General features: G+C 59.3%; 1 protein-coding gene across 2 annotated transcripts in view; it reads right to left on the bottom strand.

Moving 5' to 3' along the window:
* TGFA (transforming growth factor alpha) overlaps positions 1-4,989 on the bottom strand; it is a 6,753-nt gene extending 1,764 nt beyond the window's left edge. The window contains exons 1-3 of one of the 2 annotated variants that reach the window (XM_017831789.1): positions 4,931-4,989; positions 2,530-2,583; positions 401-524 (exon numbers count right to left, since the gene is read on the bottom strand). In XM_017831789.1, coding sequence (XP_017687278.1) covers positions 401-524; positions 2,530-2,583; positions 4,931-4,961 — 209 coding nt within the window. In that variant the 5' untranslated portion in view covers positions 4,962-4,989. Of the gene's footprint in view, positions 1-400; positions 525-2,529; positions 2,584-4,665; positions 4,835-4,930 lie in introns of those variants that run through there. The other variant, XM_017831788.1, reaches the window with a different exon arrangement.
* Positions 4,990-12,121: the final 7,132 nt, after the last annotated feature.

Here is a 12,121-nt window from a genome sequence, read left to right on the forward strand (position 1 = left end):
CCCCGGGACAGGGGACACAGGGGAGGGACAGAGGAGTCACTCTGGGACAGGGGACACAGGGGAGGGACAGAGGAGTCACCTCAGGACAGGGGACACAGGGGAGGGACAGAGGAGTCACCCTGGGACAGGGGACACAGGGGAGGGACAGCAGAGTCACCCTGGGACAGGGGACACAGGGGAGGGATAGCAGAGACAACCCAGAATAGGGCACACACAGGAGGGACAGGGGAGTCAGCCTGGGAACAAGGACACATGGGATGGACACCAGAGGCAGCCCCAGGACCCGCTGGCAGCCAGCAAAGCCAGGCTCAACCTGGCTCTTTGGGGATCCCCACAGCACAGACGAGGGAAGACCCCAAGGAAGCCCCAGGAGCTTTCCCAGAGGTTTCCCAGCACTCACACACACGCTGGCTTGTCCTCCTGGACCAGGAACCGGCAGGTGCCATGGAAGCAGAACTGGCTGTGGGAGTCAGGACAGTCATTGAAGTGGGACCTCACGGCCGCTGCCACCGGTGGGCCTGGAGCTGGGAGCAAAAACAAGGACAAAACAGCATTTTTAGGGAATTTCCCAAGCCCAACTCCTACCCAGCTCTGTTTTGGGGCTGGATGGCTTTATTTTGGGATCAGCACGTGGGATACAGTCCAGTGACCACCCAAGGGAGCCCAGACGGGTCCTGCTTAAACCAGCAGCAAAAAATAATCCTGAAGGAATTTCCTAAAGAGCTTAAAATGGAGGAGGAGAGAGTTAAAGAACGTCAGAGTCGCTGCAGCTCTGACCAAGCCGGTGGCTTTGCCGGGATCCTGTTTTCCATTACATCCCACGCTGGTTTGAATTATAGACACGGGAAACAAATATCCTGCACTGGGATTATCCCGGGAATAAAGCACATCCGATCGCTGTCGTTTCAAAGCCACCTCAAGTTCCTGTGCCGTGGATTTATGGCAGGCCAGGGTAATTAAAGCCATGGATGCGGGAATGCTTCCGGGTCCTCGGGGAGCCCAGGCAAGAAACCACGGAGCGGGATGGCTCCCACAGGGATTTGGAGTTCACAGTGGGAATCACTGCCAAAATCAGCGCCTCGCCAGGAAAACCCCGACACCTCCATCCCCAGGGATGGAATATCCCAGGAGAGCCCAGATTCCTCCTTCTGGCTGGAATATCTTTATAAAACTACTCCTTTTTAGGGTTTTAACCCACAAATCCAAGCCTGTGCCTGCTGTGCCCCCCATCCCAGATTCCAAGCCCCCCATGCCAGGCTCGGAGCCCCCTGGAATTGCTGAGGATGGACCAGCAGGGCTGGAAGAGGCAGCACGTCCCTTTGTCCCTGTGGTGCATCCCTGGATCCAGCACAGTTCCCGGGGTGTCCTGGCTCCTGTTCAGCCTCAGCATTCCCAGCTGTTGCCCACATTGCAGCCAACTCCTCCTCCTCCTCCTCCTCCCACCCCAAGGATCCCTGTCCCTGCAGTGTCCCTCGGATCAGCTCCCACCCTCCAGCCTCTGGGATGGGCACAAATCCATTGGGAAAGGGGCTGCCAGCATCCTCAGGATGCCAGTGCCAACCCCATCACGGGGTTTTGCTCCCAAACCTCCCAGCACTGCTTCCCAAATAATGCTGTTGAACCATCCCATTATTCAGCGCCAAAAGGAGATTTGCCAGCCCAAAATGAGATTTCCCAGCCCCAAAAGGAGATTGGGAACACATCCACTGGGAAGGGGGGTGCCAGCATCCTCAGGGTGCCTTCCCTGCCACAGAGTTTTACTTCAAAGCCTCCCAGCACCGTTCCCTTTAATGCTTCCCAAGCAATGCCGTTGAACCATCCCATTTTCCAGTCCCAAAAGGAGGTTTCCCAGCCCCAAAGGGAGGTTGGGCACACATCCATCAGCAAAAGGGCTGCCAGCACCCTCCGGGTGATAGTAGTGCCACAGGGTTTTGCTCCAAAGCCTCCTGGCACCACTTTCCCAAACGACGCCATTGAACTATCCCATTTTCCAGCCCCAAAGGAAGTTTTCCTGCCTCAAAGGGAGACTTTCCCAGCCCTAAAAGGAAAAGGTTTCCCAGCCCTAAAAGGAAAGTGTGTCCAGCCCCAAAGGGAGCATTTCCAGCCCCAAATGTCCCAGCCCTGCCTGCAGTCAGCCCTTCCCGAGGCTGGCACATCCCATCGGAGCTGTGCCGGGAGCGAAGGGCCCTGGGCTGGCACAGCCCATTGTGCCACTTCCATGAATGAGCCAATTTATCCTCCCGGTGCCGCCAGGACCGTCAGGCACCAGCAGCTTCCCGGTGGGACACACTTCCGAGTGGTCACGCAGCAGGACTCTGAGGAATTTCCACCCCCCAAAAGCAAGGTGCATGGACAACAGCCACCGCAGAGCGCAGTTTTTCCTTAGGGATAAAGTCCCTGTGGGGGCAGGATCCCACCCAGGGCCCCATTATCCTGCAGGGAGGAGGGTGGGATGCCAGAGGATCCATGTGGCTGATCCCAGGCAGGCTGCAAACGCGGATACCCCGCAATTCCCACTGGCACACTCACCATTCCGGGCTGCCGTGGTGTTCTCCAGCGCGTGGCACGCGGCGAGCAGGACACCTGTGGGAAGGGGTAGAGACGGGAATCAGCCATGCTGTGACCCCCCAAAAGCTGAGAGGGTTCACCAAAATCACTCCAAGAGTTTTAAGGAAAACGCAGGAATTCCTTGTGCAGGCAGAAGGAGGGGCTGCAGGACGGGAAGGCTTGGAATGACCCCCCCGAGCTGCCCCCTTAGGGGGGATGGAGCAGCCCCCCCGCTCTGAGCCTTCCTGGGCTGTGGAGCCAGCCGAGGGCAGCAGCCCCTTCCCTGGATTTGACCCAATTTCCTGCATGGATTTAATCGAACGGCGCAGAAAGGCGAGACAGACCCTCGGGCTTCACATCCAGCAAATCCCAGCGGCCCTGGAGCTTCAGGGATCACTGGAGCTTCAGGAACTGACCACGGCTCCAGGGATCACTGGAGCTTCAGGGATCAGCCACAGCTTCCCTGCTTTTGTTGGAGACCTCGGGGATTTTCTTCCCACGGAAATTTAATCAGGTTTTCCCATTTTTTTTGGCTCAGTGCTGGACAGTGCTCTGTCCTCCAGCCCCGCTCCGGCTTGTCCCGATATTCTGCCCTCCACGCCAGGTGTTTTTGGGAAATGGCTCATCCCTGTGCCATGGGGTGGCTGTACCACTCCCTCGAGAGTTCTGGCCTGCCTGTTCTCCTGCCGGGATCCCTCTTGGCTCCAGCAGTGTCTCTTCCCAACGTCTCTTCCCTGTCAGGTGTAACACCTGCCCCTGCAAAGCCCAGCTGAGGGGGAAGCCCAGCTTGCCCCGTGTGACCACCTTGTCACTGGTGCCAGTCCCTGGCAGCAGTTTTCCATCCCCAATGCCAGCCAAGGGCTCCAGTGGCTCCCCATGGACACCTCATGGACACAGCAGAATCCACACCCTCGGTCTGACCGGCCCCTGGACCGGGGCTGCCTCCACCAGCCATCCCAGGCAGCTGCTCTCGCTTGGTTTTCTAGTCCCATCCCATCCCGTTCTCTGGGGACATTTGGGAAGCTCTCCTTGCCATCACCTCCTCTGCCAGCCAAGCCCCCTGAAGTCACCCTCCTGGCATGAACCCCCAGCTCACCGAGGGACTCCCAAGCCTTTCCGATGGATAGACACAGATCCAACAACTCCATCCCACTAATTCCCAGTCTCCGGTTCTCCCTCTCACTAATTCCCAGCCTCCTCCCCCAGCAAAGGGCTCAGCTCCTCTTGCCTCCGCCGTTATCGCTGGGGTGTGTTCCCTGCTCCAAGTTTTCCCTCCTGATCCGCTTGGCTCCAGTTTCCCCTCAGCTCCAGCCCAGCCCTTGGAAGCCTTTAGGTGCATGTACGTTGTGCTGGAGGGGGTTTTCCCCTTCTCCACGATATTCCAAGTGGATGCTCCGATCTGCTGGCTCGATGCATTTTATCCAGGGCTCTCTCCCCATGGAGATTTGGATCTGATCCCCCAGGAGCCACTGCTCCTGGATGGGGGATTACAGCGCCCAGACAGGTGGGCAACCTGCAGATCAGCCCCCCGAGGTGGACAACCATCGGGGTTGGAGAGGTCTGGAGCCACAGGAATGGGAAGCAGCAGGAGCAGAGGGGCCATGGGAGCCCCTGGATGAGCTGAGGGGTGTCACCGACACCCTCAAGGGATGCTCAGACCCCCCGAGGGATCCGGAGACGCGGAGCCAAAGCAGCAGCTCCAAGAGCTGGAGCGGAGCCAATTCCAGCCACTTTCCCGAATCCAAGCGCTGCCAAGCGGCTCTTTCCCACCGGGATAGAACAACCCTTGCCCCGGCGAGGAGCCCCGGAGCTGTGGGTGACACAGGCGGGGACACCACGTCCTCCTCGAGGACAGCGGGACAAATCCAACCGCGGATCCTTCCCGGTGCCGCATCCCATGAGGGGCACCCAGGACCCGGCTCCGCGTTCTCCCACATCCACGCTCATCCCACTGCCAGCCTGGGAAGCGCCTCCGTCCCATCCGCAGCATCGCCCCGCTCCATCCTGGAGAACCCACGCTTCCCACTGCTCCCCCTTTCCCCGGCAACCACCACCCCTGCTCTAATTAGCCCCCAGCTCTAATTAACCGCCCTAATTAGCGGCCGGGGCCGTACTCACGCGTCGCGGCGAAGGCGCCTTCCCACAGGGAACGAACTTCGGGAGCGACCGCCCGGGGGATTTTATGGGATTTCATGGCATTCACGCACCAAACAACCACAAACCACCCCCGAAACCCCCAAACCCTTCAGAACCCGCCAGTGCGGAGGGGGCTGCGGGCGTCCCCCCCGCTCCCCTCGGCGGGTCCGTGCGGGGCAGGCGGGGCGCGAACCCCCCGGGCCGGAGCCCCCCGAGCCCCCCGGTCCCGGAGCGGCCCCGCACGTACCGAGGGCCAGCGCGGCCGGGCCGCCCGCCATGGCGGGGCTGCACCGGAGCGAGCGGGGCCGGCGCCGGGGCCGGGGCCGGGGGCGGGCGGTGGCGGCGGGGCCGCTGCGGGGCCGAGGGGCGGCTCCGCCCGGCGGAAATGGGCGGCACCGGCCGGGCCGGGGCGGGCCCAGCGCGGGAACCGCCGCCCACCGCGACCCCTCAGGGAGCACCCGAGACACCCCCTCAGGGGATTATCCGGGACCCCCCCGGAACCGCCCGAGACCCCCCTCAGGGGATTATCCGGTACCCCCCCGGAACCGCCCGAGACCCCCTCAGGGGACTGTCCTGACAGCCCTCGCAGGATCACCCGCACCCCCCTCACGGCACTGCCTGGGACCCCCGTTATGGGACGACTCGGGATCCCCCTCATGGGAACATCCAGGGCGCCCCTCACGGGGTCATCCGTGACCCCCTCACGGAACTATCCGTGACCCCACTGGGCGCCCCCATCACCGGACTATCCGGGACACCCCCATGGAACTACCTGGGGTCTCTGCCATGGGACCATTTGGGACCCCCCCCCCACTCCCTGGAGTCCCAACACCCCCAGAGCCCCCAGCTCAGTGTCACCCCCTGAGCGGGGTCCCCACAAGGAGGGGGAGCAGGAGGAACCAGGAGCCCCCCCCATCCCTCTGTGCACTCCCGTGACTCCCGGATTGCCAAATCTGCTGCCAGCACATCCTTCATCATCCTCAACTGCTGCTGATCCCAGCCTTGGTCAGCCCAAAATCTACAGGGTCCCCACCCCACTGATCCCAACCTTGGTCATCCCAAAATCTGACGGGCCCAGCTGGGATTCCTTTCGGGGGGACAAAGAGACTGTGGTGGCTCAAATCCATCTGGTGGTTGACACAGCCCCCGTGATCCATGAGGATCATCCCCTGGGATACTGTATTTAAGCCATGGAAGCCCCCAGGGGTGGGGACAGGCAGGGGGTCCACCTGGACCCCGCTGTGCCAGGAGTCCCCGCAGCCATGCCGGGCTGTGCCGGCGTCCCGTGGGAGCTGCTCCCAGCCCTGCGGTGGGAGCGGGGCCCAGCCCTCCCCGTTCCCAGGTGATACCATCTCCCCTCGGCACTTGAAAGTGGCTCTTTGAAGGGGCTGGGAGCCAGCTCTTCCCAACGCTGCCGATCCCGAATCCCAGCACCCCAAAATCCATTGGAATGTTACCTCAGAACACAAGCATCCCAGCGACATGACCATCCCCAAATCCCACTGGAGCCTGTTGGATCATGGGGGGCCCTGTGGGCTGCACATCCCGGGCTCTCTGTTCCTTCAGGCACTCACGGCATTTCCACCCAGTGGGGCTCATCCCAACCATCCCAAGTCTTTCCCAGCTGCTCCAGGCAGATATATCCCCGAGGACAGGACAAATCCAGCTGCCATATCCTGGGGTGGTGGCCCTCAGTGGGGTCCCACCAACCCCATAAAGGATCCTCTGCCATTGCCAGTGATTCCCCTCCCAGCCATCCAAGGGGAAAACACCCTGGGAGCCGATCCCAGTATGGGAAAGGCGGGGTGTTCCCCCCATTCCTGCTTTCCTGGGATGATAACAGGGAAGCAGAGTTTTCAAAGAGGTTTCTTTGTAAGCAGAGGTTTCCTCCTGTGCCATCGTCCTCCCACCCACTGGGAATCAGCACTGGAAGCATTAGCTGCCATTGGAATGGGAATGGTGGCAGGGCCAGGGCAGTGGAGTGGGCAGGAGGAGTCAAAGGGATTTGGGCTGATCCCGAGTACCTCAAAAGCACCTGGAATGTCATGGGCAGGGTGTATGAAAAGGTGACTCTTTCCTCCCTGGCACCACCATCATTCCTGACACCCACTGGCATTCCCGACACCCACCATCATCCCTGACATCCACCAGCATTCCCACCCCCCACCAGTATTCCCAACACCCTCCAGCATTCCCAGCACCCACTGGCATTCTCAACACTCCTCAACATCCTCTATGAGCATTCCCAACACCCTCCAGCACCCCTGACCCCCACCAACATTCCCGATCTCCACCCTCTGGAAGGAGCACCCAGGACATCACCCCACACAATCCAGCCCTCTCCGAGTGCTGGCTCCAGAGTTCCAGGGCTCCAGTCCCTCTTCCCCGAGTTATAAAACCACAAACCCAAGCCAGGTGTTATTTTGGGATTATAAGGATAATTAAATTGGGATTCTTTAATTGTTCCTGCCCTGGGAGCCTCCGGAGGTTGGGTTTTCCTTTTGGAATTGCTCTTTGTCCATGGTTTATGCTGGGTTTGGGATTAAAGGGTCATTCCCAGGAGCAGATCCCACAGATCCAGCAGAGCCGAGTTGAATCTGGGATAAATCCATCAATTTAGGGCAAATCTCTGAAAAAGGTATATAAACCCCTTCACCTTCAACCTCCATTCCCTCCTCTTTCCCTGCCTGTGGGATATCCAGGGTGGAAGGTGACACTTTGGACCCTTCCATGCAGCAGCCAGTGGGAAACCCACCCAAAACGTGGGATTTGGGGATTTATCCAGGCTGGAGGGCAAGGCTTTAGACCCCTCCATGCAGCAGTTGATGGGAAAACTCAACCAAAATATGGGATTTTGGGGGTTTGGGGAATCCCCCCCCCCAAACACCCTCTGTGCCCCCACGGGGACAACTCCAACCCCCTGAGATGGACAGGGAATATTCTCCTCACTGTGGATTCTCATCCCTCTTGTGCTCCCATGATTTTAATCACCGATATTCCGATGTGGCGATGAAAAAAACAGGAAAAAATCCCCCCAATCCCCCCGTTTCTCTCCCTCCCTGGAGAAGTGAGGAACAAGGGGGCTGTGTGTTCTCGTGTCCGGCAGAAAAGCCTCCGGCCGCCTGTTTGCTTTGGATGGGGAAGGTGAAAATGAGGCAGAGGGAAAACACGGCGCTGGGCTCCCCCCGGCCCTTCCCGCCGCCTCACACAATCCCAAATTGTAGCTGCTGGGATGGGTTTGGCTGCTCCGGGGAGCCCTGAAATCAATCAGGCGGCGGCAGAGGGAGGGAACAGCCCCTCCTCCCCCCGTGTTTATTTTCTTAATATATGGGCTGAGAATAAATTAAATGTTATTCCCAGGGTCAGGAATGTTGCTGCTCTGGAGAGTCCCAGCCCCGGGATGCTCCGATCGCTGCTGCCCCATCCTGGATTTTGGGGGTCTGGCCCATGCCAGAGCTGTTACTGGAAGGGCAGTGCCTCCAACATCTCTCCAGACCCAAATTTTGGGGGTCTGACCCATCCCGGGGCATCTTCATCCCATTATCAGGCAGGCATCACCTCCAATGTCTCCGCCATCCCACTAAAAATGGGGCTTTATTGGGAATTTTTTCCTGGCTTTATCTTACAGGTTCTGTTTTTCCACCGGCTTAAAAGGCTCTTTCATAGCCAGGATTTTCCCCGTGAATGTCCATTTTATTCCAGTTTTTTTTTCTTTCTTCCTTTCCTAAATAACTTCTCAGGGTTTTCTCCCTTCCCTCCCCTTTTCCTTACTCCCCCTTTTCTGTTTATGTCCCTTTTTTCGCCTAAAACCTCCATAAATAAAGGATTTTGGAGCAGTCCAAGGCTGGACACTAACAAGGGCTTTGTTGGCTGCCGGAATGCCGCCGGCTCCGGGTTGGCAGCTCCCGGGATAATGTCAATAATGGATCAGTTAGCACCAGATTATATTAAATATATGTTTATCCAGCAGTGGCAGAGTAGGGATCAGCATGTCCAGAGTGAGCAGGAATTTTCCCTGGGAATGCAGGAGAGGGGCTGATCCCGCTCCGGAGCCGACCCTGTGGTGGCTCTGGCAGGTCCCTGTGCCAGGTGTTTTGGGGTTTCCCAGCTCTCCGTGACCTGCTGTGGTCATGGGAAGCCATGTCCACCCGTGCCATGGACACAGGGATCATTCAGCTGTGGTGACCGGAGCCTGGAGAGCACTCGGGCGGCTGCACGTCTGGCTGTGCCCTCAGAAACCCCGAATCCACACTCTGGTTCTCCTCCTCCTCCTTGGGATCCCTCTGGGGTTTTGTGGTGGGACCCCAAATCCACACTCTGGTTCTCCTACTCCTTCTAGGGATCTGCCCAGGGCATTGCAGTGGGACCCCAAATCCATGCTCTGGTTCTCCTTCTCCCCCTCAGGATCCCTCTGAGGTTTTTCAGTGGCTGAGTGGGGAAGGGCAGGAGGGTGTTGGGGTGACTTTTGGGGGAGCAGCATTCCCAAATGACACTGGGAAGGTGCTGGGAGGCTCAGGATACCCTCCCAGCACAGGTGGGACCCCCAGGCAGGTTTCCCCAGCCATGCAGCCAAGGTGTTCAGGCTTGAGATTCCTCCCTGTGTCCTTCCTTTCTCCCTGAGCCACCGGAGCAGGGCAAAGGGCCAGGAAAGGGTGTCCGGCCAGGAAAAAGCCCCCGGAAAGCAGCCGGCGGTGGAACAGAGGCTCTCAGTGTCCGGGCCATTAATCCGGGCGGTCACAATGCTGGCAGTGCCCCCGCGGGAGCTGTTTGTCCTTGTTCAGCCTGTTTATCCAGCGCTCCCATTGTGCCGGCCCGGCAGGAGCGGCTCCGCACCCTCCGGAGCGCTGACTCAGCGCCCGCGGCCCCGCTCCCCACGCGGCGACCGCCCGGGAATCCATCCCCTGCCCGGGAATCCGCCCGCTCCCGCAGCCGGGCAGGGCATGGCACCGGCACCTGGGGATGGGATCGGCACCTGGGGATGGTGTTGGGACCTGGGGATGGCATTGGTGGAACCAGAGCCAGGAGGTTTGGGATGGCATCGGCACCTTGGGATGGCATTGGAACCTTGAGATGGCATCAGCACCCTGGGATGACAGTGGAACAACCAGAGATGGGAGGGGAGGGATGGCATTGGTACCTTGGGAGGGCATTGGCACCTTGGGAGGGCATTGGCACCTTGGGATGGCATTGGCACAACAGGAGCTGGAAAGCTTGGGATGGCATTGGCATCTTGAGATGGGATCGGCATCTTGGGATGGCATTGCCAGAACCAGAGCCAGGAGATTTGGGATGTTATCGGCCCCTTGGGATGGCACCAGCACAGCCTCTCGGCTGCCTGGGATCATGCCCAGAGCTCCCATCTTTCCCCGGGAACGTGGGAAAACAGCCCTGTTGTGGTCCCTGCCCCGGGCTGAGCCTCCCCGGTGCGATAGGCGATTCCCAGCTCCCTCCCACGGGAATGATTCACCTTCGGAAGTGGAGATGGGGGTGAAGGATCGCAGGCCAGGAGCCGCAGGAGCCACGCGTGACTCAGCCCACAGGAACGGCTGGAATGTGTCCCTGCCCCGGGAAGGCCACACAGGTCTGACAGGTCCAGGCGCTCTCCGGAACTCCTTTGGGAAGCAGAGGAAGGCCCTGGAGCGATCGGATGTTCCCAGGCACTCGCAGATCCCTGAGATCTTACACAGCTCACACCTGCGTTTCCCAAGGGAGACAAACTGGGAGGGGAAGGTTGGGATCTGCTCCTGATCCTGGCGAGGTCACGGCACAGCCACTGCTGCCAGACCCTAAACCACTCCAAAGCTCAGAGTTTGGCTCATTATGGAGCTGGGAAGAGCCAGCAATGACCCTCTGGCAGACAGGGAGTCCAGGAATTTGGTGTCCCCCACCTCGGTGTCCCTGCTCTGGGCAGTGGTGGGAACCAGAGACCTCACCTGTACATTGGAATGCTGTGCATTCCAATGGATCCACGAGCTGTGCCAGGGGACCCTCACACAGAAGGTGACAGGCTGGTGGCACCACGAGGGTCCCCTGCATGGATGAGATGGGAATGGGAAGAGGAGCTGCTGTGCCAGCCCATTCCATCCCTACCCCCTAGATCCCTTTTAAGGATCAAGTGTGACCCCACAGGGCCCCGAGGCCGAGGGGACTCTGCAGGGGACACGTCCCGGCTGAGCCACCAGGGTGGGGATGGGAATCAGGATGAAACACAAACATTCCATGGGAAGAGCCCAGGAGAGACCCAGACTTTGCTCCGGTGGCAACACTGAGCAGATTCTGCACTGCTGCCAAACAAACCCCGACGCTGGGCCAGGGCCAGGGCTGGAAAATTTCGAGTGCCAGGAGCAGCGCGGGCACAGCCGGGAGTCACTGGGGCTGCAGGGACAAACCCTGGGATGATGCCACCAGCTCTGCCCTCCAGGCATTCCGATGGATCCAGGAGACAGGGCTGGAGCAAGGAGGGGAATTTGGGCAGGGAGCAGGGCATTAGTTTTCTGGGGGTTGCTGCTATTTTGGGGTTGTGTTGCAACGTTGTCCTGAGCGGTGACTTTGTGTCTTGGCCAGGTGACGGCACCCAGGGGTTTCGCAAGAGGGAAAACACCCCCTGCATGTCTGTGCCAGCTCCTCACCCTCATTTCCCCATCGTGGAAAAGGCACCAGGAGCCTTCAGCCCCTCAGGATGGACCAGAGCTGAGTGAGCCCGGAGTTCTCCAGGGACATGGAGCCGTGGCCTCTCTGACGTGCGCCTTGGTTCGTGTGAGCACATTGGAAAATCCTTGGCAGCCCCAAAACCCTAGGAATTAATAAAAGACAAGGTAATAATGGCAATAACAATCAGTTATGATAATGAAATAATAATGAGAATAATCATGATAAAAATTCATCCCTTTCTTCTCCCATCACACCAAGAAACTCAAAACCAAAGCTCTCCACATCTGTCAGGGCTCTGTGCCGGTTCCCAAGGCTCCAGACCTGCTCAGATCCCAGTGCCAACCCCCTGGCTCCGTCGGAATTCCACTGTGGCCTCCCCATTGCCCCTCACCCCCTGATATCTAAACCCAGTGAAAAGAACCAGGAGCACAAAATTCCACCAGAGCATCACAAAGGCTGCTGACGTCAGGGAGGAGGAAGGCTCTGGGCCAGGAGAAGGGAAGCTGTGTTTGGAAAATGACAATTTCTGTCTCGGAAAGGCGGCTGTGAAAGGAGCCCTTCTCCGGGAGCCGGCGCCGAACAAGAAAAGCCTTTGAACGGCGGGGAAGCGGCTCGGCCAGGGGCCAACCCGCCAAAAATCCATCAGGAGCCTGGCTCCGGAGCTGGGAGACATCCTGGCACGGCTCATGGTCCAGGGGAGATCCTGTGGCTTGGGAAGCAGGAAGACATCCCAGCACGGCCGGTGGTGCCAGGGGGATCCTGCACCAATCCTGCACCAATCCCGCTG

The sequence above is a fragment of the Lepidothrix coronata genome, unplaced genomic scaffold, assembly GCF_001604755.1.
Source record: "Lepidothrix coronata isolate B3197 unplaced genomic scaffold, Lepidothrix_coronata-1.0 Scaffold197, whole genome shotgun sequence".
NCBI classification, from domain to species: domain Eukaryota; kingdom Metazoa; phylum Chordata; class Aves; order Passeriformes; family Pipridae; genus Lepidothrix; species Lepidothrix coronata.